Source organism: Pongo pygmaeus, chromosome 13 (genome assembly GCF_028885625.2).
Source record: "Pongo pygmaeus isolate AG05252 chromosome 13, NHGRI_mPonPyg2-v2.0_pri, whole genome shotgun sequence".
Classification (NCBI taxonomy): domain Eukaryota; kingdom Metazoa; phylum Chordata; class Mammalia; order Primates; family Hominidae; genus Pongo; species Pongo pygmaeus.
Window position 1 is genome coordinate 107,041,410 of NC_072386.2, and position 26,429 is coordinate 107,067,838.

General features: G+C 44.0%; 1 protein-coding gene across 5 annotated transcripts in view; it reads right to left on the reverse strand.

Annotated features, from left to right (window-relative positions):
• The window catches only part of ASTN2 (astrotactin 2), a 999,842-nt gene that overhangs the window by 47,297 nt on the left and 926,116 nt on the right, over positions 1-26,429 (reverse strand). For all 5 annotated transcript variants that reach the window (XM_054500794.2, XM_054500795.2, XM_054500792.2 and 2 more), the window contains one exon: positions 18,040-18,181. In XM_054500794.2, coding sequence (XP_054356769.1) covers positions 18,040-18,181 — 142 coding nt within the window. The remainder of the gene's footprint in view (positions 1-18,039; positions 18,182-26,429) is intronic.

Below are 26,429 nucleotides of genomic sequence, written 5' to 3' on the forward strand. Positions count from 1 at the left end.
TAGTCCATGATCTATATGATGTTATAGAACCAGTTCACCAATTTCAATTGGCTTGTGGTATAGTGGTTTATGTATACAACTGGCTCCTCCCAGCAGAATAGAGAACTTTTTAGGGGCAAACCATGCCTCATTCCCCTGTGCCCCTTATAAAGCTCAGCAGGAGGGAATATAGTTCAGCGGGTCAGAGCCTGAGCTCTGAGGTCGGTCAGAAAAGACCTGCTTTCAAATGCTAGTTCTGCCACTTATTCCCTCTGTGACTTTGGCCAATTTATTGAAACTTCGTGAGCCTTCATTTCCTTATCTCTAAAGTGAGAGGGGAAAAGTATCTGCCTAATAATTCTAGCTATGCTAAAATGTGATATACATATATTCACTTATTTATACAACACATACTTATTGAGTGCCTCTGTGTTTGTGCAATTGAGTATACACAGATAAAACAAACACTGTACCCCATAAACTGTCAAATCTAACAGGGAACGTTAATACACACATAAATCTGTATTGTAATGTTTGATAATTGCAATAAAGAAAGGAGGTGAGGTACATAATTTAGATTATGGGTTCTGGGAATGCCATTCTGAGGATGTAGATTTAGGCTGAGGCTGGGCACGGTGGCTCACGTCTGTAATCCCAGCACTTTAGGAGGCCGAGGTGGGAGGATCACCTGAGGTCGGAGTTCGAGACTAGCCTGACCAACATGGCAAAACCCGGCTCTACTAAAAATACAAAAATTAGCTGGGCGTGGTGGTGGGCACCTGTAATCCCAGCTACTCAGGAGGCTGAGCCAGGAGAATTGCTTGAACTGGGGAGGCAGAGGTTGCAGTGAGCCAAGATCACACCACTGCACTCCAGCCTGGGTGACAGAGTGAGACAACATCTCAGAAAAAAAAAAAAAAAAAAGATTTAGGCTGAACACTGAAGGATGAATACTGTTAACCCAGGGAAAAGATTCGGCATGTTCCGAGGCCCTGTGAAGGGGGAGAGCACATGCTGTGGTGTGAACTAGGCTCCTTAAATGCTAATGTGACTTCTGGGGATGCTGGATCAGTTAATAACTAGGAAGTTAGACTCTAGAGACAAACTGTCTGAGTTCACATCCTGGCTATGCTACTGACTTGTGGCATGGCTTTTGCTAAATGCTTTTGACTTCTTTGGGCTTTGGTTTTCTGATCTGTAAAATAGTCATAATAAAAAACACTGTCTCATTGAGAAGGGTGGATGGATGAACTTACGGAAATTATTTAGAATGGTGCCTGGTATATTGAAAGCACTCTTTATATAATAGCCATTCATATCATTGATTCTTTTATTTGCACTCCAAAGTATTTACACGAACACTCTTCACTGAAGAGAAGGCAAAAGTCCTGCCTGAAGAAAGCATATTCATATTGTGGACTGAAGATGAATAAGGGAAATTATGGGAAGTTAAATAAAGTCCAATAAAGCACCCGGAAGTCATTTGTCCTCTCTGTAAATGGCATGATTCTTGCCTCTAAAAATGGCATATTTCATGATGCCAATGGATATGCTTGAGGGTACTCTCCTTGGCCTGTCATTGGTTACCTACATTGGGACAAGGGTATTGAGATTCCTGGAAAAAAGTTATAACTCTAAGACGATGTATTGTTCAAAAATTAACAAGATTAAAGCAAAAACAAACAAATAAAAAATCTCTGGGGTTTCTTCTCCTTTTTCTTTTTTTAAATGATTTTTAAAATTGATTTAATATCTGTGTAGAAGCCAGCAAAACTGCTGTTTACTTATCCTGTAGCTTCTGAGTGTCTTCTTTGCCCCTTTGCTCTCTCTTCCCCCTGTTACAGGCTATAGATATGATTAAGAAAGATCTATGTAATGGTGTTAAGTTACTACACTCTTTGGAGGAGAGATTTCTGGGGACAGGCCTGCGATAAGGGTGAGAGGAGTTGGATCCAGTCGTGAGAGTCAGATAGGCAGCTCACCCACACACAACCTCTCCACAAGCGAGACAGCTTCCCGGCCTTTCTTGCTTGTTTTAATCTGTGAATGTTTCCCAGAAAGAAATAGTAACTTCTAGTTTTTCTGGCAGGGGTGCCTGCTGAAACTCCCTGAAAACAGGGCCTCTCCCTCCTCTTCAGGCTGGCCTCACACATGCTAATGCAAATCAGTCCTGACCCAGCCAGGGGTCTTTGGGAAGGCTGCCAGGAGCTTTAGAACAAACACGCGAAGAATGTTATTTCATTTCTGGCATCCCGGGGAAAGAGGGACAGAGAGGGAAGTTGGGCAGTGAAGGGGGTGGAGGGAGGGGGGAATTCATGTGAATGCTTACTGCAATGAGAGTGAAGCAAATGGAAAGGACAGCAGGAAATTCTTAGGAATAAAGGGCCTACTAGGTGCCAGAAATGGACATATGGAATATTTGGTTTTAATTTCACACGTACACTCTGAAGAAGAATTTATTACTCTCACTTTTTGGATGCAGGAAAAGGCTTGGTCTCCAAGGTTAGGCAATTTTTCAAAGGCTACCCAGCTAAGAACTGAGGGAGTCAGAATTTGAAACCAGATTTTTACATTTCAAACCTTGGGCTCTGTCTTCTCACTAAGGCTGGCTTACTGGTTGTGCTTTGATAGATTCCCAACAAAACCCGCGAGTGCAACAGCCCCACATGCTATGACCCCCATCGTCTGTCTCCTCCTTTCCAGCCCCCTGCACGGTTCTAATTCCAGATTCATTCTCTCAGCCAGACCCCGATCTAGTCTCCCTACCTGCGGTCTCCTCTATTCTAACTTATATGCCATGGAGATCTTTCTATAACCCAAGTGTGGCCTTATCACTGCTCCTCCTTAGCACACATTATGAGGCCTTGCAAGTCCTGCCTCTCCAACCTCATATACTGTACATTTCAACTGCTCTGAATTTCTGTTGTACCCCACATGTGGTTCCTTCAATGTCCTACCTCCCTGCCTTCATTTCAGCTATTCCTTCTGCCTATGATGCAGTAACTTCCCCAGTTCTAAGTGTTCAATGCTATCCCTTCTTCCAGACCTAGCTCAAAGGCACCTCCCCAAAGGCACACTAGCTGTTAGAGATCACAGCCTCCTCAGAACTCGCATGCCTTTATTATGGGGCAAATCACCTTCTACCCCCAAGATGATTAGCTGCTTAAAAGTTTGTCCCTAACAACTGGGCAAAGCTCTTTCAATCTCAGCCATAAGACTTTGAATTCCAGCTTGGTCACTGCCTAAGAGAGAAGTGCATAAGAATACACAAGTGCAGATTTTGGAGCTAGACAGCTTGTGTTACAATCATAGTTCTGGCCAGGCGTGGTGGCTCATACCTGTAATCCCAGCACCTTGGGAGGCTGAGGTGGGCAGATCATTTGAGGTCAGGAGTTCAAGACCAGCCTGGCCAACATAGCAAAACCCAGTCTCTACTAAAAATACAAAAAAAAATTGGCCATGTTGGTGGTGGTGGCGGCGGGGGGGGCACACCTGTAATCCCAGGTACTCAGGAGGCTGAGGCAGGAGAATCGCTTGAACCCGGGAGGTGGAGTTTGCAGTGAGCTGAGATTGTGCCACTGCACTCCAGCCTGGGCAACAGAGTGAGACTCTGTCTTGAAAAAAAAAAAAAAAAAAAAAAAAGAATCATGGTTCTGCCATTTACTAATTAGATGACCTTGGGCAAACCATTAAGCCTTCCCATCTTAGTTTCCTTGCCTGTAAAATAGGGATAGTATCTACCTTAGAGGGTACTATATTATTAAGGTTCAAAGAGTTAGTGGACCAAAATACTTTGCATAATGAATGGCATGTAATAGAGTTTGATAAATGGTACATGATGACAACGACTGGGAGGCAGGAACCATGTCCTTGGCTGATAGCTACACTGTTTACATGACAGACTGTCTTCATTCATTCAACCTGTAATACCTATTACCGATCTTTGATGTTTGCTAAATTAAGTACCTACTAAGTGCCAGGCCATATGTTATGGATTTATAGGTAACTAAACCATGGTTTCTAAAACCTATTCTAATCTTAGATTACAGACAGTTTTCATTCTTTATGATAAAGAAAAACAAATTACGTATAGGTTCAAGGAATAGTAGAATAAAAAGAGAAAAGGAGGAAAGGCATCTCTTGTTATGTCAGATGATGGGGGAAAACAATCCAAACTAGCCAGATCCCATGTCCAAAGGGCTTCTGGGAGATGCTCAGGTACAGAAAAACGTGAGTAACTGCACAGTGGGCAGGACAATTAGCCAAGCATGAGTCCCCTTCAAGGTCATCATTTCAGTTGGCAGATAAAGACCTACTCAAGGCCAGACGCGGTGGCTCATGCCTGTAATCCCAGCACTTTGGGAGGCCAAGGCGGACAGATCACCTGACGTCAGGAGTTCAAGACCAGCCGGGCCAATATGGCGAAACGCCATCTCTACTAAAAATACAAAAATTAGCTGGGCGTGTTGGTGGGCACCTGTAACCCAGCTACTCAGGAGGCTGAGGCAGGAGAATCGCTTGAACCCAGGAGGTGGAGGTTGCAGTGGGCTGAGATTGTGCCACTGCACTCTAGTCTGGGCGACAGAGTAAGACTCTATCTAAAAAATAAAAAAATAATAAAAAAAATAATAAAAAAAAAAGACCTACTCAAGAAAGATCTTGTATGTACTTGGTATGTGTTTAACATTGTTCTGGACACCCTATGCTTGGGAGCTCTGCATGTGTATTTGTTTCACAACAAAATTCTAACATGGAAAATAGCAATACCCTCACTGTACAGATGGAGAAATTGAGACCCAGGAGAAATAAGCATCTTGTACAGCCAGAAACTGTCTGAGATTTGAAATGACCCTAGAATAGTCTGACTCAAAACCCCATGATCGTAGACTCTTGGATACCCAAGAGGATCACGGGCAGATGGGTGCTTGAATCTAGTACCAGAGAGCAGCAGGTAGGCTATAGTGGAGGTGAAGAGCCCTGGTTCAGCCCAGCTCTGCTCTGGCTGTCTGGGTGACCTGGGTCAAGCCCTATCTCCTCCTTGGGCTTTAGTTTTTCCCATAAAGAGAGAGGGTTTAGATCAGTGGTGTTTGCAAGTCTCACTATACTGTGATTCAAATATGAAAGTGGAATAGGGTTGTTGGTGGATGGGGGTCTGTCTTTGGAGGAAAGGAGAAAAGAGCAGCAAGAAAAATGCCAGAAGTCTGGATTCTGTCTCACCTCTGACTCTCTACACATCATTAATGGTGATCCCTGCAGTCCACTAACACCTTTCCAGTGATGACTCAAGACTGCTCACAACCTCCTTCACAGATGGAGGTGGGAGTAGGGGGAAGGCAGCCCCTTTATGTGCAGTGATGGACCCACAGCCAAGATAATGAGAGCAGGGAAAAGTCAGGAAGCCTGGCCTCTAGCCTGATTTCATTCCTAGAGTCTTAAATGATCAGAGTAGAAAGGAACTTCTCTATCTGAGCCCCTCATTGCAATGAAAAAGAAACTGAGGATCAGAAAAATGAAGCTCTTTGCCCAAGGCCCCAGGTGGATGGACAGCAAAGCTGGGCATGCAGCCTAGGTGGGGCTTGTGATCCCACTCCAGAAGCCTCTCCCTATGTTGAACTAACTGGGTACTTTGTTCCTGACAAGGAACCCTAAAGTAGAAAGTGATGGTCACAGCCTACCGGTAAAAGACAGAAGTCAGAAGTCAGGATTCCCATGTGTCATTCCTGGCTCTGCCTTGACTATGATGCCAGAGTCTCTTGGGGTCTCAGCTTCCTCATCTATACACTGAGAGAAGTGACCTAGATAAGAGTTTCCAAATTAATGATCTGCAGGTTGTTACCTACAAAATTGGTTTATTTGGCCAATTTTAAATTGGTTGCCAGCATGTAATAATTAGGAGGTTTCACATAAACATCTAGATTTCTGGCTTGGAAGATGTATTAACACCAAATCAGCAGTCTCAAATGGTAACCAGCAGCTGGAACTAAGTATTCTCTGTGCCATGCCTAATTTACTGCAGTCCTCACTCCTCCCTATTATCAAGCATCTGGCCACACTGACTCATTGCTATCACTGGCAAGTTCCTCCTTACAAAGCATGGCTTAGAGTTTGCCTCATCCCTAACAGCTTCCTGCTGCCCTGAGCATGGGGCTGTCACTGCCCACCGAGACTGCCAGCCCACTGAAGGCCAGTAATAGAACATTTCCTGTGGTGATCCAAAATCAATCTGCCTTATAGCCTTGTACCACTGTCCTGCTCTCTGGAGTCACAGTGAACACATCTGTGCCCTGTACCCCTGTGCAGCTCTACAGAGGGTTGAAGACATTGGGTGCGCCCTTTTGTGTCTTTTCTTAACTTGAATAAACATTCAAGGTCACTCAAGTGTTCTTCATGGTCATCATTTCTAGGGCCTCGGGGACCTGCTTCCTCTCCTCTAGGCATTGTTCAGATGCTTGGCCTTCCCCTTGCAAGTCAACTCTTTCCTGCAGCAATGAAGCTCATTCATCCCACCAACTCCCTGAAAGCTTCCCCATACTCCTCATGGAGCCCAACTTGGCTGATGAGGTCCTTGCCTCCCTCCATAGCCCCAAATCTCCTACTTTCCCTGGCCTTCCACATTCCAGCTACACTCTCTGCTGCAGCGTTGTCTCTCGTCCCCCAGCCTGCTCACAGTCTGTCCTCTGTCCCAAATCCTCTTTTCCCTCACATTAGTTTCTTAGGGCTACTATTAAAAGGGCACCACAAATTTGGTGGCTTAAAACAACAGAAGTGTACTCTCTCAGAGTTCTGCAGGCTAGACGTGCGAAATCATGGCATCCGCAGGGCCATGCTTCCTCTGAAGGCTCTTGGAAAGAATCCTTCCTTGCCACTCTCAGCTTCGGATGGCCCGAGGTGTTCCTTGGCTTGAGGCGACATCACTCTAATCTCAGCCTCTGTCTTCACATGCCTTCTTTGCTCTGTCTTCTTAGAGTGACATCACTCATTGAATTAAGGAATTAACTTAATCCAGTATTACCTCATCTTGATCCTTAAGTAAATACATCTGCAAAGACGATTTCCAAATAAAGCCCCATCCCGAGGTTTCAGGTAGATGTGAATTTTTCAGGGACACTGTTCAACCCACTGCAATCCGTCCTCTCACTTCCTCAGAAGACTTGCAGCGGAGAGTTCCCCTGGCTGGGCTAGTGGCTCTTCCTTGGTGTCCCCACGGTCCCTGGAGCATGATGTACAGTGTCAGGTAACAGCCTGGTCCCTTCTCTGTATTCATCACCATGAATATGAGCTCCACGAGGGCAAATACTTTGGTTTGGTTAGTTCTGCAGCACAAGTGCCTACCTTACTGTGAGGCACCTCCTAGACAGTCAACAAATATGCGCTTTTCTTGAACACTGTGCACTGTAGTCAGTTATGAAAAAGCTGTTTCCAGATGTTTCCTGAGACTGTGCTGTTCCATTTTGGCCCAGCACATTCGCTAATCAGAGCAACACTTGCTGGTCCCCAAATGTGTGTGGACTCCATCCTTCCCCTTTTTATCAATATCAAATGGCCCTCCTGGCTCTCAACTCAACTCAGCCTGTTCTCCAAACCATGGTCAGGGTTGTCACCACAAAACACAGGTTAAGATATGTCCTGTCCCTCCTCCAGTGCCCTTCCTGGCTCCCCTCTGCCTGCAGGAGAAAGCCCAGCTCCTCTGCTCAGTATTCAAGGCTTAGCCCTCCAGCGCAGCCTCAGCTCCCACCCCCTCCCCACTCCACGAGGTCACATGAGCAGTCTGTGCCCTGTCCCTCTGGAACCCTGGCTGGTGTCCCATTCCTGGATGGAATCTTGACGCAGTGTGAGGAAAGAAACAGCCTGCTTGAGAGTCCCCAGCAGGTTTTAGGAGCCTCACTGTCTGTCGGCTGAAAAACAGCGTTATTTTTCCTCTACAAGTCTCTCTTGGCTTGGGATGCATGGCTGTATTTGCTTCTGGCTTGAGGACAGCTACTCCCCTCTCCCAGGCCCCAACTGTGCACTTTGGAGAGGTCAGTACGACCTGATGTTAGATGGAATTGAGTCGCCAGGCTGCCGCACTTGCCCCCATCCCCTAACCAATTAGAACTGGACACCACAGCCAAGGGAAGTTCACATTCCACTCGAGTTTGGGAACATCAGTCACCCCTGTCCCTACTGAGCTCCGAGATCCTTGGCCACACCTAAATTGCCATTCAGCCCAGAATCAGATAATAGGCAGAGATCCTTGTACTTAGGCTGGTGTGGGCTGTGGGGTGTCGGAGGAGGAAAGTGGAGAGAAAAATGCACAGGAGGATAAAAGAAGAGAGACCCTAGGGCTGAGCAAGACAGGGACTGAGAAGTGATAAGAAAAGGAGAAAGAGACAGGGGTAAAGACACAGAGAGAGCAAGTAGAAGAGAGGTACACACAGACACAAAAAGACAGAGACAGGCCAGGCACGGTGGCTCACGCCTGTAATCCCAGTACTTTGGGAGACCGAGGCAGGTGGATGGCTTGAGCTCTGAAGTTCAAGACCAGCCTGGGCAACAAAGTGAGATCCCTAATCAGAAAAAAAATGAAAGAAAAGAAAAAGACAGAGACAGATGGACAGGAAGCCAGGGTGACACGGAGAGGGAAGTAGTGTCCATGACCAAGAAAGACAGAATAAGAAAGAAGAGAAGAAACAGAGGGCAGAGGGGGAAATAAAAGTTCAGGCAGAAACAGTCAAAAAAAGAACAAAAGGAGAAAGCAAAGGAGATATGTTACAAATATGGGAGAGGAAGCAGGGAAACAGAAAGGAAGAAAGAGAGGGAGGGGGGAGGGAGGGAGAAAGGAAGGGAGGGAGGGATACAGGAAGGAAGGGAAGGAGGAGGGAAGGGGAGGGAGAAAGGGAGAAAGAAAAGGAAGGAAGGAAGGAAGGAAAGAAGGAAGGAAAGAAAGGAGGGGGGAGTGGGGGAGGAAGGGGGGGAAGGAAGGAAGGAAGGAAGGAAGAGAGCCAGGGAAGAAAATGAAGAATGGAGGGAGGAAAGGAGGAATGAAATGAAATAAGGAAATAAAAGTTCACAGTGGGAAGAAAAAGCCAGAACAGAGCAGCACAAACACCCTATCAAGCCTCTCCTGGATTCTTTCCCTGGTGTGCCCTGGATAAACCCTGGGCTGCAGCCTAGGTCTCTGGTCAGCATGGAAGGGTTTCCTCTTTGCTCCCTTCTCACAGGAGCTGAAAATCCCTTCAGGGTCCTATCTAGGATGTGGCCCGACAGGCCCACTGAGCAGGTTGGGTCACTGATGCTAAGAGAAAGCAGAAATATCTGACCTTAAGCTGAATGAAATTCTTTCACCTGGACTAGACCCTTGCCTCCCCAGTTGCCAGGGGCTGGGGTCTGTCTCCTTGCCCCCATCATCTTTTGAAATGCACAGCCTCGGGCTGGGCGCAGTGGCTCACACATGTAATCCCAGCACTTGGGAGGCCAAGACAGGTGGATCACGAGGTCAGGAGTTCGAACCAGCCTGGCCAATATGGTGAAACCCCATCTCTACTAAAAATACAAAAATTAGCTGGGCACAGTGGCACGTGCCTGTAGTCCCAGCTACTCAGGAGGCTGAAGCAGAAGAATCGCTTGAACCCGGGAGGCAGAGGCTGCAATGAGCTGAGATTGCACCACTGCACTCCAGCCTGGGTGACTCCAGCCTGGGTGACAGAAGGAGACTGTGTCTCAAAAAAAGAAAAAAAAAAGAGAAAGGCACAGCCTCTGAATTCATGAAAAGTTCATTTGAGATGGCCCCTTTCAAACCCTCTTCTACTAATGGAGAAACGAAGGCCTCCAAAGCGGAAACCGCTTGCCAAAGGCCCCATAGCTGCTGAGGGCCAGAGACAGGATGACCCTCAGTAATCTCACCTCCTATCATCTGGACAAGCACTTTTGAAAGCAAGCCCTGGAGGGCTCCTGATGACTTTCATGCTGTTTCCAGTAAATTCTGTGCTGATTTTTGGCACGAAGAAAGGAAATGAAGAGGGTAGGGTAGGAATGTAAATAAAGGGAAACATTGGGATTTCATCTAATATATAATTATAGTATCCATGGTGGTGGCCCTGGCTGCCTCTGTGATGTGCTTCCCAGGCTGTGCCCAGGAGAGGTGGTGTCCTGAGGGTGGTGGACAGGCCAGCAATGCTCCATCCAAGGCTCTCAGCCCCCTGGGCTTTTGGAATAGGATTGTTGGGCCAGGAGCCTGGACTTGTTTGCTGAGGCACATGGGAGTCTGACAGTGCTGGGAAACAGCTCGGCAGATGAGAGCTGGGAAATCAAGGGCATCGCACAAATGACAATGGGAGTCCATCCCTAAGGAGGAGCAGGGGTCCTCATGCAGACCCCACATACGACTGTGTGTATAGTGCTGTGAGGACTGTGGGGAAGGGACAAAGTTTGAAATTCAACGGTAGCCATGTAGCTTTTGTGTGAAAACTAAAAGTGTGTTTTCCATATTGTTTCCAACCAATTTGGGCATGGATCTTTGTATAAAAGATCCCTGCCCGCAGCTTCCACTCTGACCCCTGTCATTTCTATATGCCCAACTCTTCTCATAATTCAGCATGGCAATTTTCAGTTCAGGCAGTGGAGATAAACTGGTTGGAAATCCGCCTCTACTTACTAGCTTTGTGGCTGTAGTCAAGTTACCTAACCTCTCTGTGCCTTAGTTGCCTTATCTGTTAGGTGAGAATAGTAGCAACTACCTTACAGAGTTGTTTTGAGGATTAGATTAAATAAGGTTTATAAGAAAGAAAGGAAAAGAGAGAGAGGGAAGGAAGCAAGGAAGGAAGGATGGGGGAAGAAAGGAAGGAAGGAAAGAAAGAAGGAAGAAAGGGAGGAAGTGGGGAAGGAAGGGAGGAAGGGAAAGGAAGGGAAGGAGGGAGAGAGAGAAGTGGAAAGAAGGAGGGAGCCAAGAGAGGAAAGCAGACAGAGAAAGATAGAAATAGAAACATAGAAACCTAGAGACAGATGTAGAGATATAGTACTGGACCACAGCCTGGCACATAGTGGGTGTCTCCTGAATATTTGGTGAGAAAGTGAGTAGGAAATTTTACATGAGTGAAGGGGAGAAGTCAGTGTCTACAGAATTTCCACATTGACTTGAAAATTTGTTCAAATAATTCAACAAATATTTATTAGATTCTTAATTAGTGTCAGTTACTGTTCTAGGTACCAGGGATAGAGGATGAACAAGGCAGACACAGACCCTGGTCCAGTGTCCTTCTAGTGAGAAAAGATGGACAGAAACAAGTAAGAGAGACTAAATCATTACAGTATTAGTGAGTACCATGGCTTTGTGTGTCTGTGTGCATGACAGGCAGGTAGATAAAAGTGGCAAAGGAAGGCATCTCTAAAGAGGCAACATCTAATCATGGACCTGAAGGAGAATAAGGAAACACACATGGAAAGAGCCAAGGGAAGGACATCCCAGGGAAAGAGAACAGTAGAGGCAAAGACCTTGAGGAAGGAAGAGACTGGCGCACTCTAGCAAGCGTGCCTGCAGAGTGGTGGGTAGGGGCCAGTGTGGGAGAAGAACGCCAACCTGCTGGAAGGCTGTGAACATATGGTGTCAGCAGAGGCCATCCCACGTGTGACTGCTTAGGTAATGTCTGTCATCACAAATAGTAGTCACAGTGGTTACTCCTCCTCCTGCTGCCATTTGGTAAGCACTGACAATGAGCTAGACATTATCTTGTCCTCTTTACATATTTTAGTTCATTGTATCCTCATAACCCTATGAAACAGATCCTATTATGATTCAATTTTACAGATAAAAAACTGAAGTAGGCTGGGCATGGTTGCACATGCCTGTAATCTCAGCACTTTGGGAGGCCGAGGCAGGTAAATGGCTTGAGTTCGAGACCAGCCTGGGCAACATGGCAAAATCCCATCTCTACAAAAGATACAAAAATTAGCTGGATATAATGGCACATGCCTGTAGTACCAGTTACTCAGGAGGCTGAGGTGGGAGGATGGCTTGAGCCTGGGAGATTGAGGCTGCAGTGAGCTGTTATTGCACCACTGCCCTCCAGAACCTCAGTGACAGAGCCAGACTTTGTCTCAAAAAAATCAAAATGAAACAAAAAATCTCAAACAGAGAGGTGAAGAAACTTGCTCAAGGCCACACAGTGGGTAAAAACCCACCTGTGTCTGATTTCATAGGCCTAATTTAAAATTATGTGCATGTGGTAGTAGTGGTACGGGATGCAGATTCACAAAGTCTATTGCCTTTCCTGTTGCTGCTTTTTGAAAAACATAGAGTGGCACTGATAACCCTTCACACGTGTACACAATCTTATGAAAATGTTGAAGCAAATTTCCATCTACTATCCAATTTAATTTGGGGGAGGTATGACAAATTATCTCCATTTTATGGATGAGACTGATTATCTCCATTTTAGGAATGAGAAGGATGAGGTGTGAAGTACCCCCACCTCCCATCTATAGGCTGTGATCTGAGTCTTCGGCCCCCAAGCCTGGTATTCTTTCCATTGCAAACAGTGTCATTTGCAGTTAGGAAGTTCTCTTCCACTCACACTTCACCAGGTGCTTTGAACAGCACATGGGAGGAGGGGAGGAGAGGAGCAGGTGGGCATTAAGAATCAGCTTGGGTATGAATCTGAGCTCTACCCCTTCTCATTATGTGACATTGGGGAAAATGATCACTCCCTTAAGCCCTAGCTTTCCCACCTGTGAAATGGGAGAGGCTAAAAATAACACTACCCAGCCAGGCATGGTGGCTCACGCCTGTAATCCCAGCACTTTGGGAGGCCGAGGCAGGCGGATCACAAGGTAAAGAGATCGAGACCATCCTGGCTAACATGGTGAAACCCCGTCTCTACTGAAGACACAAAATATTAGCTGGGCGTGGTGGCGGGTGCCTGTAGTCCCAACTACTCAGGAGGCTGAGGCAGGACAATGGCGTGAACCCAGGAGGCGGAGCTTGCAGTGAGCCAAGATTGCGCCACTGCACTCCAGCCTGGGCGACAGAGCAAGACTCCGTCTCAAAACAAAACAAAACAAAACAAACAAACAAAAAAAACACTACCCTATCTCTAGGTTTATCATGAGAATTGAATGAGATAGTACACATACCTTAGAATGGTTCCTGGCACATAGTGAATACTCAATAAAATATTATTATTACCAGCAGTATTATCCAGAAAGTCCTGGTGGCACTGGGCATCAGAACCTCTGTTTGGAGTCTCCATTCCTGCCTCAGTGTGCAGGCCTCCAGGCTCACTGAACTTAACCTTTCCATGTCACAAATAACACTAAGAACAGAGGAGGGGGAAGAACAGACCCAATGCACCACTGAGAGCAAATGTGAAACTTGCGGTCGGACTCCCAACCTCAGGCTTTTTTTCGCAATGCCCTCCCTTCTCCGGGGCTTTGCTTTTTCTTCTACTCTTCCAACTCTACCCACCCCGCTAAGATAGAGCCTCTGGCCTAAGCCTCTGTTCCCACCATGGATGTTGGCACTTGGCTATGGTCCCCAGGCTCCCTTGGCATTCCTTTCATAGAGCTGAAGCCAGGGAGGTGAGGGCGGGTCTGGGGCAAGCCGCTGAATGTGTGGGAATGCATCCCCCACCCCAGGAATCAGGCCTGGCTGCTGCTGGCATGCTTGCTGAGGACCCTTTGGCAGCCTTCCACAATTAGAGAAAGGCAAGGCAGCCAAGACAAGACAGATGCTAATTACCTTGGGTAATAGGAAATTGGAAAGCAGCTACAAGAAGGGTGTCTGGGCCTTTGGCCAGGCAAGGGCAGGGACCATGGATGCCCAGCCAGGCCTGAGCCATTGGCCCTGAGTGGAGACTCCTGCTCAGGGTCACCCCTTGATTCCAACAACCCACCCACGGCAGCAGGAGCTGGCCCTGCTGTCAGACCTTCCTGGGACCCTCTCCCTCTGCTGCTCTTGTTTGTTTTCATTCAAAAGCAAAACAAATGAAATAAACAAGGAAATTCAATTTAAACAAGGCACGGGTGCTGATGTTTCTGTTTTGTTACACCAGGGTGAGCTTAGGACAGAAAATCAGCCTTGACTTTCACTCCTTCAATTGGTCTTACCCTGTGGCACTGTGCAAATTTTACATGTAAAATTTTTTACAGAAAAAATTTGCCTTCTTAGGTGGGGTGGAAAGAGGGAGTTGGGGTTGGAGTGGGGCCAGAGAGAGGGAGAGAGGCCAAAATTCAAGTAAAAAATAGGACCAAGAAACTGAGATACACTCACAGCAACAGAAATTAAAATAATGAATAAAAAGACAAAACAGGAATGGTAGGGAGAATGACAGACAGACAAAGACAGGAAGTCATACAGAAAATACTTACACAGAGAGGGAATAAAAGACAAAGAGAAACAGGCAGAGACGCAGAGAGGCACAGTAGTGCAAAACAGACGTGAGAGAGGTAGAAAAGCTGGAAGGGCAGGAACTCAGAAGGAGAGGGGATGAAAATAAATCCCATGACAGAACTCATGAGCTAGGATATCATGCACCTTGATTTTAAAGATGCTGACACTGCAGAACAGGGAAGGAATCTGAACACTTAATCCAAGGTCCCAGAGGCAGAAGTAGTAGCAGGGCATAAGCCCAGATTCCCTGGTGGAGAGACTAGTCCTCCACTCTCCTGCCACCTGAATCCTTTAAAAGCATGGGTGCAGAATTTGGTGTCTGACTGTGCTTAACTAAAACTTGGTCCCTTCTGAGACCTCTCTCCTCTACCTCAATCCTCTCCTCTCATTCCATTTCTCCCAAAAGGATTATGGATGGTCGTTCCTTCCAAAGATAGTGGGACCCCAACTTGCCTGATAAGGACCAGTTCCTCCAGAGCTGTGCTTAGAAAAGACACTGATAACCAGCAACTGAGAAGAAGAGTCAGGGGAGAAGAAGAAAGTCGCTAACACGTCCTGCAGGCTGCCTACATGCCAATAATTCAGGTAAGCCTTGTTTGTGGAGTTTTCAAAGTCAACCCTCTTCCCTACAACCCTTTGAGATAGGGACAATCACCAGCCTCCTTTTCCAGAGGTAGAAATTGTCTCATAGAGCAGTGAAAAACCTGCCTCAGGGCAGGTTATGAGCATGAGGCAGTATCAGGGTTCACACCCAGCCCTGCCTGTCCCCAAGGCCTGTGCTATTTCTACTGCCGCACACAGTCTTCTTGGCTCAAGAGGAAGAAGAATTTGGGTAAAAAACGAGCAAGCAGAAAATGAGAATCCCCAAGAACTGACACTGGAACTATTTTAAAACTCCAGACCGAGCTGGTCAGACTCCTTGGGAGGAGAGCCGCCAATGGGATAAAAGACTGTTCCAAACAACACCCTGGTTCCTGGTCAGAGCGGCCCGGATCCCAGGGCCATTAACATCATCCATTTCAAAAATACATAAATAAAATAGAGAAGTGTTCAGAGTTAGAGATGACAAGCTCCTGACAAGCACATTTCCAGGACAGAGGAAGAAAGAATGTTCCATACTTTAAGAGGTGGAAAGGAGGGGTGGTGTCAGGCAGTGAGGAAAAGAAGGGGCAAAGGAAAGTGTTCATCACTTTTAAAGAATGTCAGCTGATTTGTCAGCCCTCAGTGTTAATTGCTTTCAGGATTCCATAAAACATTTCATTGCTGTCTACATAATGGGGCTGCAGGATTCCAGCCCAGCTGACCTCAAGCCCCTACAGCATCACCCAGAGACAGGGTTACTTCTGTTTTAGTGAATAGGAATCACCCGACAGGATTCTGTCCTTCCCTGCTAGATGCTATATCTCCTATCATTTGGTGGATGGATGGGAGAAAGTTGAAATTATCACAAGGGCAACAACAGCAACATTGATAATAGCTAACACTTCTTAGGCTTCTACTGGAACCTCATCACTAGAGAGCTTTTGTCCATGATCCCATCAAGTCCTCCTGGGGTCCCTATGGGCCAAACACCATATTATCCACATTTTCAAAGAGAAGGAATTGGAGGCTCAGAGGGCTGGGCAGCTCACTCAGTGTCACAGAGCTGATAAAGCACAGGGTCAGGATTTGAATCCAGGTCTGTGTGCCTTCAGTCTATAACCCTAAGGAGGGGAGAAACTGGAAGCCATCTATCAGAAAATCTTTTGAAAATGCCATTCACTTTCTTCACAGAATTATAGTTTTCAGAGTTAGAGAGGACTTAATTGCTCCTAATGTAGTCACATACTTGTGTTTCACCTCACACATGCAGATGTCCCAGAGCCCAAGGTGCTGGTGAGTGCTTCCTGATAAAGAGTGTGTAGAGTTGTGCTCTCAAAGTCAGATCCCAGTCCCACCACTCACCATGAGGATGGTGGTCATTCTTTAAGGCCTAAGGTACATCCTAAAACCTTAGTAAAATTTGCCCAGATGTCCCACTGGAAGACGTGGAATTGCATATTTACTTTGAACGTTCCATTCCTAGAGCATTCACTGCCCCCCAAGTGACTTAAGATAAAGCTTGGGTCCCAACATCTCAGAGATAGTCAGTTGCAGAGCCAGGGGCAGAAGACTCAATTGCCAGCTTTTGGTGATATTCTTGAGTTTGGTGACCCAACACATTGGTTGTTACCAAGGAGCCTGAATATATCAAGTGTTCAAAAGGGTGAGGAAGAGGGAGGGAGAGGAAGGGGAAGATGGGTTGTGCTTTGAAGTAAGCAAGGTTCACAGATTGTGGAAGGACTAACACTTATTGCACACATGCTTGGAGATACCAAGCCAGGGTGTTTCTTGTTTAATTATCACACAACTCTACAAGGTGGGTTTTATTATTTGTTTTACAAAGGCTTTATAAGAGACTTATAGGGGTAAAGCAACTTACCTAAAGTCACATAACTAAAAATGTCAAAGCCAGATTTGAATCCATAGTCTGTGGCCTTTCTTACAATTATTAGGTTATGTTATCTGAGGATAGGACTTCTGTCTTAGTCTCATTTATATCCACAGTGCTTAGCACAGGACCAAAACACAAGAAATACTCAGCAAATGTCTAGTGAATAAGTAAATCAGTTATGAATGAGTAAATGAATATGTGAATGAAGTAATTGATGAATGAATAAATTAATGTAATGAAGGAATATAAGAGCAGGTGAATAGATAGACGGATGAAGAGATGAATGGATGGAGGGAAAGAGGAAAGAAGGGCAAGAGGGAGGGATGAATGGAAAATAGATGAATGTTTGGGTAGACAGATAGTTAAATGGACGAGTGAATGAATCCCTGAGTGTCTAAATACAGTAATAAATAAATGAGTTGAATAACTGGTGAATAAAGCTCAACTTCGTAACAACTTCAGCTTTCTAACTTGATAAGGGAGGTGGCCTATCGTTCCATAATTAGGGTACATAAGGAGAGGTGGTCTATAAAGCTCTATGTTATAGCTTATGATGGCTGCATCTAGATCTAAAAACAACACTCATTGAGGTAGGAAATAAAAAGTAACAAATGAGCTCCTTTTGTCTTCCAGGCTAACAAATGAAGCTCAGAGTGACTGTCTCTTGCATCTCCAGAAGTTTGAATGCAGTGACTCCAATGAACTCTACAAAGGAGTGATAATTGCACTATTTTTAAAAGCCTGGCTGGATCTATTAATAAAAAAGTATACATTTTATATATATCAGCATATATATCTCAGTATGCATATTTCAGTCTGTATGTGTCTATAGATCAGATATACTAATATATTTAAAGAAAAGAAAGGATACAAGAGGTAAAAGACCACTAGGCAGAGATTCCTGACCCAACCATCCTTGATAACTTGATCTGTGCTCTTGAGTAAGCCCTATTCTCTCTCTGAGCTACAGATTTCTAATCAGTAGAAGCAATGGTTTTAAATTTCTGGCCTCTCTGGGCACTTCAGTACTCACCTGGTGTGATTCTGTGATCCATTGTGGCATACTTCTCAAATGGACACTTCTAAACCTTAGAATCTCAAGTTGCACATACAGGCTAGCTAATAAAACATTTGGCTGGCCTGCACAGAATAACTCATGCCATTCCTCTTAGGCTTAAAATCATCCTGTCTGCCTCATGATCCCCACACACCCAACACATCTTACTTGTAGAGACCGTCGGGCTCCAGACACTTGAAGATGACTGAGTAGATACTGACTTCAGGGACCTCTCCATGGCTTCGACCAGCTGCTACACAAGATGTGCCCAGGCCAGAGAGTAAGTCATCAGCAAAACTCAGGAATTCTCCTGGAGGGAGAAAAAGAAAGATGAACTCCCCAGCTCAGGCCATAGTGAGCAGACGTTTTTGCTGTCATCCAAACCTATCAAATGTCTGGATACCATTATCAAGAAAAATAATGGATAGAAAAAGCAAAAGATACGAAAATGACACAGATTTGTATTTAGCCTTGATGACTCTTTGTTCATATTTATGCGCAATTTTTTCATCCATAAAGTGGAAACACTAATACCTACCTTTATAAGATTGTAGCAAGGCTCAAATGAGGTAAATTATGTTGTGTAATAAAAATTCATGAAAAGGTAGCAAGGATATTATGCTTTTTTCTTTTTCTGTAACTATTCTGGCCTTGTCACTGTCATTCACTCCCTGTTAACTCCTTGAGCAAAGCTCTTCTTTCTTAGAACTGCATTTTCCTTCTTTGTATAATGAAGGAACTGGACTAAAGACGTAAAATAATTTTCATGTCAAATTGCCACTGTTAGGCATGGGTATTGGATTCATGGAGTGTTATAGTGAGATGGACAGAGACCAGCTAAGGAGGAAAGAGTTCTGTGATTGATTAGTGATGAAGGTCATGGAACCTTCACCATGGAACGTTCACCATGTACAGGATGGAACAATGGGAGACTATGTGCCACATACTTGTGATCCTCAAACTCCATCACTTCTTTAATTTACTTTAAATCTAACCATTGGATTTTAAGAAGTAGTGGAAGTTTACTAGAAATAGAACTAATAAAGAAGTCTAGGAAGTAAAGAAAACTAGAAAGAATAACTGAACATCTAGACTCTTGGGATCTAGTCTTAGTTCTGTTGAGAATTTGCTGTATAGTCTTGGGCAACTAAATCCTCATTTTTTGTGCTTTAGTTTTCTCTGCGTGGTGAAGGTGCTAGAATCATTGTTAGGATTCTTGAAAAAAATAAAATAAAAATGCAGATATGAACAAAAATTAAGTTATAAGGATAAACATCGCAGTACTATTTATACTAGCAAGAATGTAGAAACAGCTAAATGTCCAACTATATAGAAATGGCTATATCAATTGAGTTCAATGATGCAATAGGCTATTTTATAGTCATTAAAAATAATCTGTGAAAGAATATAAAAGGATATTTATGACATAATGTGAAGTTAAAAATCAGGTTACACTATTACAAAATAATCTCATTTTTGTAGAAATTTTATATGCACATGCATTTAAAAACAGAAGGAAGAAAATAAAAACAAATGTTTAAGAAGGACTGTCTGGAGAGTAACATAATGGGCACTTTTTCTATCTTATTTTTGCTTATCTCTATTTTAAAAATTATCTTCAATAAACATATATTGCTTTTGCAACCCATAAAAATATCAATAAAAATTACTTAAAAATAGATAAAGTAAATGGGCCAGACTAAATGGCCTCTAAGTTCCCCTCCAATTCTAAAATTGGATGATCTAGGAAAAAAACTGACATATGAGTTATTTTTGTACCACATAGTATAAAATGATATGAGGCCTCTCAACTGTTGTTTTCTTCTTTTCTTCATGCCTGATAGAGAGTTCCTCAGAGCTCTATTCATGTACAGCCCCACTAATAAACCAGAAAAGGATGCCAGCTCCATTACATCCTCTCTACCTGGGATTAAGAACAAGACAATGTCATGAAACCATAAAAGAACAATAGTGTTGGCTCATGTTTCAGAAGACTAGGACTCAGAGCAGCCTGGGGGTGCTTCTCTACCAAGGAACTGGTTGAGCAGAATATACAGATCACTTCCTGTTGGTCTTTCAAAGAAAAGTTTCATTCTTTATTTTATTTATTTATTTATTTTTTAATTTTAATTTTAATTTTTTTGAGACAGGTTCTCATTCTGTTGCCAAGTCTGGAGTGCAGTGGTGCAACCTCGGCTCATTGCAGCCTCTGCCCCGCAGGCTCAAGAGGTCCTCCCACCTCAGCTTCCCAAATAGCTGGGACTACAGGCATGCACCACCACACCCAGCTGACTTTTGTATTCTTTGTAGAGATGGGGTCTTACCCTGTTGCCCAGGCTGGTCTCAAACTCCTGAGCCTTGGCCTCCCAAAGTGCTGAGATTATAGGCATGAGCCACTGTGCCTGGCCCAAAAGTTTCATTCTTAAAGAAAAACAGTTTTAAAAAGAAGAGTTTCATTCTTCATCTCACAAGTGAATCTTGCAAGACTTATCTGACTGAATTGGCCAGATGGCCCTGGGATTCAGCCGAACAGCAATTCTAGAAGGTATTTGCTCCTATAGTCCAATAGAGCAGGTCTTGATGGGTACTGTTTTTTGGTTTCTATTTTTCACAAAGACAATGTATGGTTCATAGACTTGACATGTAGATGCTAGATTTTGGATCAAGTGTCTAAATCAGGGTAGTGTTGGCAACAGGCAATTTCAGCTGCTACTGCAAGACAGACCTGAGACTGAGTACTAATTCCACCATGGGCTGTAAGTCCTTAAACTTCTCAATGTCTCCATTTTTCTTTTTGTTACAAGGAGTTAACAGCACTCTCATGCATTTGGAGTCTACAGAGTAAAGCCAAGTGTCTAGAAAGAAACAAAGATGCCTAGAACCAGAGGTTTGTCTGGAAAATGAAGACGTGAATGAATCTTTTATTCAGCATAAATTTTGGCATCCCACATTTCTTCTGTAGGCCTCTTATATCAGTTTCTTTCATAGTACAACCAGAAACTAACAATATGTCCATTTCAAAAAAATCACAAATTCCAGAGCAATGTATGCGATAAAAAGTTAAAAAAAAAAAAAAAAGTAGGGGGACTGGTGGTGAGGGTGAGGGTAGGGGAGAGAAAAGACATGGGATTATTCACTAGATGGAGTGAGGGTCTTATTTCACTTGGGTTCTCAGGATTCCAAGTCTGGCTACATGTGTTTGTTTTCTTTGAGCTTGGATCCATGTCTGTCTGCTTTTCAATTTGTTTCCAGATAGCCAATGAAAGAGTTGGATCTTCATGAGTGTATTCGTCATTATCACGTTGCTATGAAAAAATACTTGAGACTGGGTAACTCATAAAGAAAAGAGGCTTAATTGACTCACAGTTCTGCATGGCTAGAGGGGCCTCAGGAAAATTACAATCATGGCGGAAGGCACCTCTTCACAGGGCACCTCTTCTCTCTTCGCAGGAGAGAGAATGAGTGCCCAGGGAAGGGGGAAGTAGCCCCTTACAAAATCATCAGATCTCATGAGAGCTCACTTACTATCACGAGAACAGCATGGGGTAACCGCCCCCATAATCTAATTGACTCCCACGAGGTCCCTCCCAGGACACATGGGGATTATGGGAACTACAATTCAAGATGAGATTTGGGTGAGGGTACAGGCAAACCATATCAATGAAGGAACTCAGCATGTTTGTGGCCTGTGTTAATTACCTGTCTTGAGATGAAAAGATGGCTGATATTCATTTTCAAATGGGAATAGCTTTCCAGATAGTTCCATGAATTTCAGAATAATTGGGACCATGGATACAAGCCCCATAAACATGTCAGGTCAGTAAGACTGGCATGATTCTACGCTCTGAAAAATTCTAAGGTTTGCAGGTTTAATTCAAGTGAAGGAACTGGCTCACCTGCAGTATATGCAGTATAACTAGTCATACCAAGATCATTATAAGGATATTTAGTGCCCAGTTCTAGTCGCAACTGTATGAATATAATCATCTTCAAATGAAAAAGTTAAAAGGAAGGCAACTGACATCTAGCACATATTTTTCTTTTTTCCATTTAATCCTCACAGCAATCTAACAAGTTAGATTTTATCTTCCCCATGGTAAAGCTGAGGTTAATATTGCAGTTAAAAAGGAAGATAGCTGAGATTAGAACCCCTATTTTTTCAGTTCCAAAGACATACCTTTTCTTTTATACTATGCTGCCTCCTAGAGAAAGTTTGAAAATGATAGTATTAGAAAGGGAGGTTTCTCAATGCTATTCAATTTGCAATTGAATTCCCGCCACACTCTTAGCTTGAGGAATGAGACAATAAAAGAAATGGTCCCTGACCTTCTACAGCTTGTAATCTGACAACAGGAAGGGCTGTTAAATACAAGAACAAACCTATAAAGTAAATTGTAAGATTGCTTTTTTTGGCACTGGATTTCAGAAGGTTTAAATGCAATTTAGATGAAGACAGGTGAATGAAGTAATCCCCCAGTGTTCTTCCTCACCCAGTGGAGGGGGTACTAAGAAAGGCATGGGGGCTTCTCTATGCACAAATGCAAATCGATGCAATTCAACACATGTGTTGTAGTTCCACAATCTAACATACTCTGCATCTGGCAACCACACAATTGAATGAGCAATAATATACAGAGCAGTGGTTAAGAGCCTGGGCTTTAAGTTTACATTGCCTAAGATTAAATCCTAGTACTCCACTTACTGCTTGTCTTGGACAAGCCCCTTAACACTGTACATCTATATTCTTATATGTAAAATGAGGAGAATAATAGTATCTAACTTAGAGAGTTGCAAACATCATATAAAATACTGTATACTGGAACACAGTAAGAGCTTAAAATGTGTATCAACTATCACTGTTTTTGTTTTTCTTACTCTTTTTTTTTTTTTTTGAGAAAGAATCTTTCTCTGTTGCCCAGGCTGGAGTGCAGTGGCATGATCTCGGCTCACTGCAACTCCCACCTCCCAGGTTCAAGCCATTCTCCTGCCTCAGCCTCCTGAGTAGCTGGGATTATAGGCGCCCACCACCATGCCTGGCTAATTTTTGTATTTTCAGTAGAGACAGGGTTTCACCATGTTGGCCATTCTGATCTTGAACTCCTGACCTCAGGTGATCTGCCTGCCTCAGCCTCCCAAAGTGCTGGGATTACAGGCATGAGCCACTGTGAACAGCCTTGTTTTTCTTATTCTTGTTTTCAACATAAGAGAGTAGAGATAAGGACTCTTAAAGATATCTTTTTATCCAAGCTTCTCCTTTTACAGGTGACAAAACTGAAGCTCAGAGAAGGACAGTGACAGGTCCATGCCCATACACTCAACAGGAGGAGATTTGGAACAAAAACTTGGTGTCTTGACTCCTGGAGTCTCAGAGATAACTTGTACCAGCCAACTTATGAGATAAAATCACTGAGAATTTAAAATCTCTCAAAGCTAACACAGGAGCCCTTCCTCCCCAATTTCTGACCACTTTATTCAACATGAATGTGATATACAGTCCCTGGGCAATTACTACGCACCAGACACTGTGCTAGGTACATGGTTCCACCTTGCCATCTTCTTAAGCCTGGAATTTCTGAGAAAGACACAAAGTCTCCAAGAGATAGGAGTTTAGTATGTTTCTAATATGTCATATATTTTAACAGTGGTTTGCAGATTATAACATAGAGAACTCCAGGGGCAAGGATGAACACTAAGAGGAGAGAGATTGGGGCCAGTCTTCCATATACTCACACTAACCTTCAACTAGATCAACTCTAGTTTGATCTATTTTATATACTAGTGGTCCATGCTTTTATTTAGTTTTTTACAAAACTGTTCATAAAAGTTGGTTTTAAAGTTTTATTGCTTAAAGTGTTTGAATTCCAGAACTGTGCTGTATTCTCTGATAGAAATACAGAGGCTTGGGAATGCTACAACTTAATTCAAGGATTTGTAGCTACTCAGGGGCAGAATCCAGAATCAAGCCCCACTGGCTTGCATCTGAGTCCCACGCACCTTCCACTAGGCCACTCTACCTGGGAGGCCTCTGCTCCCTCCTCCCTAGTACTTTGTTAGGGTCTTATGGTAGAACCCTCCTAGAACCCAGGCTGCTGCTTCTGCCTCGCCCAAGTTCGTCCAAGTCTCTAACATTCTTTTCCTGTTTTTCTTTCCTTGAAAACAGATAGGGAGTTGGGAGTCGCTGTACAGGAATGTGACTGTTCCCCATTACAGCTCTTCTGGGGCTGTAACCCGAGTGGGCTGGGGCCAGACCCCCACACATTTCTTTATCCACTCAGACTCTAGCCTTGCTGTCATTACCTTCCACAGAAAATGCTAATCATGATTCTGCTGCAGCTTCAGAATCAACCCAACAAAGCATGGATCAATTTTTCTAGAGGCCCCACCCCCTATTCCTCAATTCCCCCTCCCTCTCCTTTCAGCAGTCCCTCAATCCTCCTCCTTGTTTCCCCTCTCTCTCTCTCTTTCTCCCCTCACCCTCTTGCTTCTGAATGAGTTGAGGTCACCGTCAAAGCCGGCCACAAGAGCAAATTGAAAACAGTTTGGGAGAAAAGCAGCAAAGAAATTCCAGAATGGAAGGAGCAGTGGGAGTGGGGGGATGTGGGGGTGGGGACGGCAAGTTTTTTAGCCCAGGTGAGGAGAAAGGTCCCCAGCTCAGGGATCCACTCTCTTTTCGGGAAACACCAAGAGGATTTAGGAGTCGTCACTCTGGGCCTGGCCTCTCTAACCTGCAGATGCTCTTTGTCATGGTGCCCAGGGAGAAGCACAGCTCTCTCTGCATTTCCTTTACTTGGGCAACTGTAGAAATTCATTATGAGAACTTGTCAGGGACAAAATGCATCTTTAAGGGCCTCACACCTATCAGCTGCAGCTGGTTTGTTTCTTCTGAAACATGGTGTTATTTTAAATCTGAAGAAGCAGTGTGTAGAGATCCTCACCTTTATTGTAATGGCAGTAGGAGGTAGTGGAAAGAGAGTGGGTTTTGGGGAGCAGATGACACCTAGTTTTGAAGCCAGACCTACGGCTTATGAACTATATTATGTAGAGATGGATGATTAAACTCTCAGAGACTGCTTCTTCATCTAAAAAGATGATCCTATCAATTTCAGAGAGTCAGGTGAGGACTAAGAGAATATTTATAATATGTCTGATACATGAATAGCTTACAAATATTAGTGCTCCCCTCACCCCTGCTCCCTCAGGTCTGAATAATTTGTCTGATGGCAAAATTTTTAGTTATCACGCTCAGTCGCTTTTAGGTGCATTACATCATATCTAACTCCCTAAAATCTTCCTGTTTTTTTGCAAAAAGAAGACATTTTGGAAGGAAGGAAGGAATGAAATAAGAAACAAAGAAAGAAAGGAAGCAAAAAGAGAGGAAATAAAAATGTTATTTGGCTTTTATTACATGGCATCAACAACGCTAGACATTTTTACTTATATTGTCTTGGTTAAATATTCAAAACAATCCATCTTGCTTAAAATTCGATAAAACCTAATGAATTCAGTGAATTGTGCTTTTGCAGATGAGGAAACAGTTTCATCTGTAAATAACTTTCTCACAAAAATCTACCTAGGAATGTCAGAGTAAAGGCTGAAGTCAGGACATTCAGCATCCAAAGTCTGTGCCTTTCCTACTACACATTTCCCTCCAGACTGCGAGATGCCTGGGGTGGGAATTCTGTTTTGGTCACCCTTGTGTTACTGGTATCCAGCATAGGGCTGATGACACAGCTATTTACTGAATCCTGTGAAACTGAACTTCAGTGGTTGAAGCCTGGATCTGCTCCCATTTACTCAACATCAGCACCTAGCATTAGAACTCTCTCTTGGGATAGCCAGGCTGCCTCCTGCACAACCTTTCAGGAGTAAATAGGACACAAATAATACAGGAAAGGAGGAAATGACGTAAAGATAAGGGCTCCAAAAACAGGGAATAGTGATCTAGCAAATACCTACTGAGAGTTTCTGTGTGCCAGGCATCGTGCTGAGACTTCAGGCTCATCCTCATGCCTGCCCTCTAGTGGACATCTGTCGGTTTGACTGGCTATAAAAGCATGCCTCTTTCTACCAATAGCACCTGAGTTTTCCTTTGGGCAACCAGCTCTCCCCCAATCTCAGTCTAAACAATTTAGGTAGAGCTAAGGCCCCTTTTATCCTTCAGAGACTGGCATGTGATCGATGGCCAGACATTTCATGTCAAAGGCCAAAAAGACAAGTGACCTAGGCTTAATCAGTCAGACTAACTCCAGGTATAGACATCAACCAAGTCCTGATGACATTATTTGAAGCCCTGGACCCAGTTGTGTCTGAGGGCTAGATCTACCCTTGGGTATTTCAGATACATGAGTTAGTATTTTTGCATTTTTGCAACTTTCCATTTGTTTTCTGTTCCTTGCAATCAGGAGTCCTCTCAGATACAAATCCTATGAGGTATGTTTTATGATTGCCATTTTATAAATGAAAAAATAATGCTCACAGATCTAAATCAAGTAGTCCAAAGTCATACTGCATCTAAATAAGAAGGCTGGAATTCAAATTCAAAGCTGTCAGACTCCAAA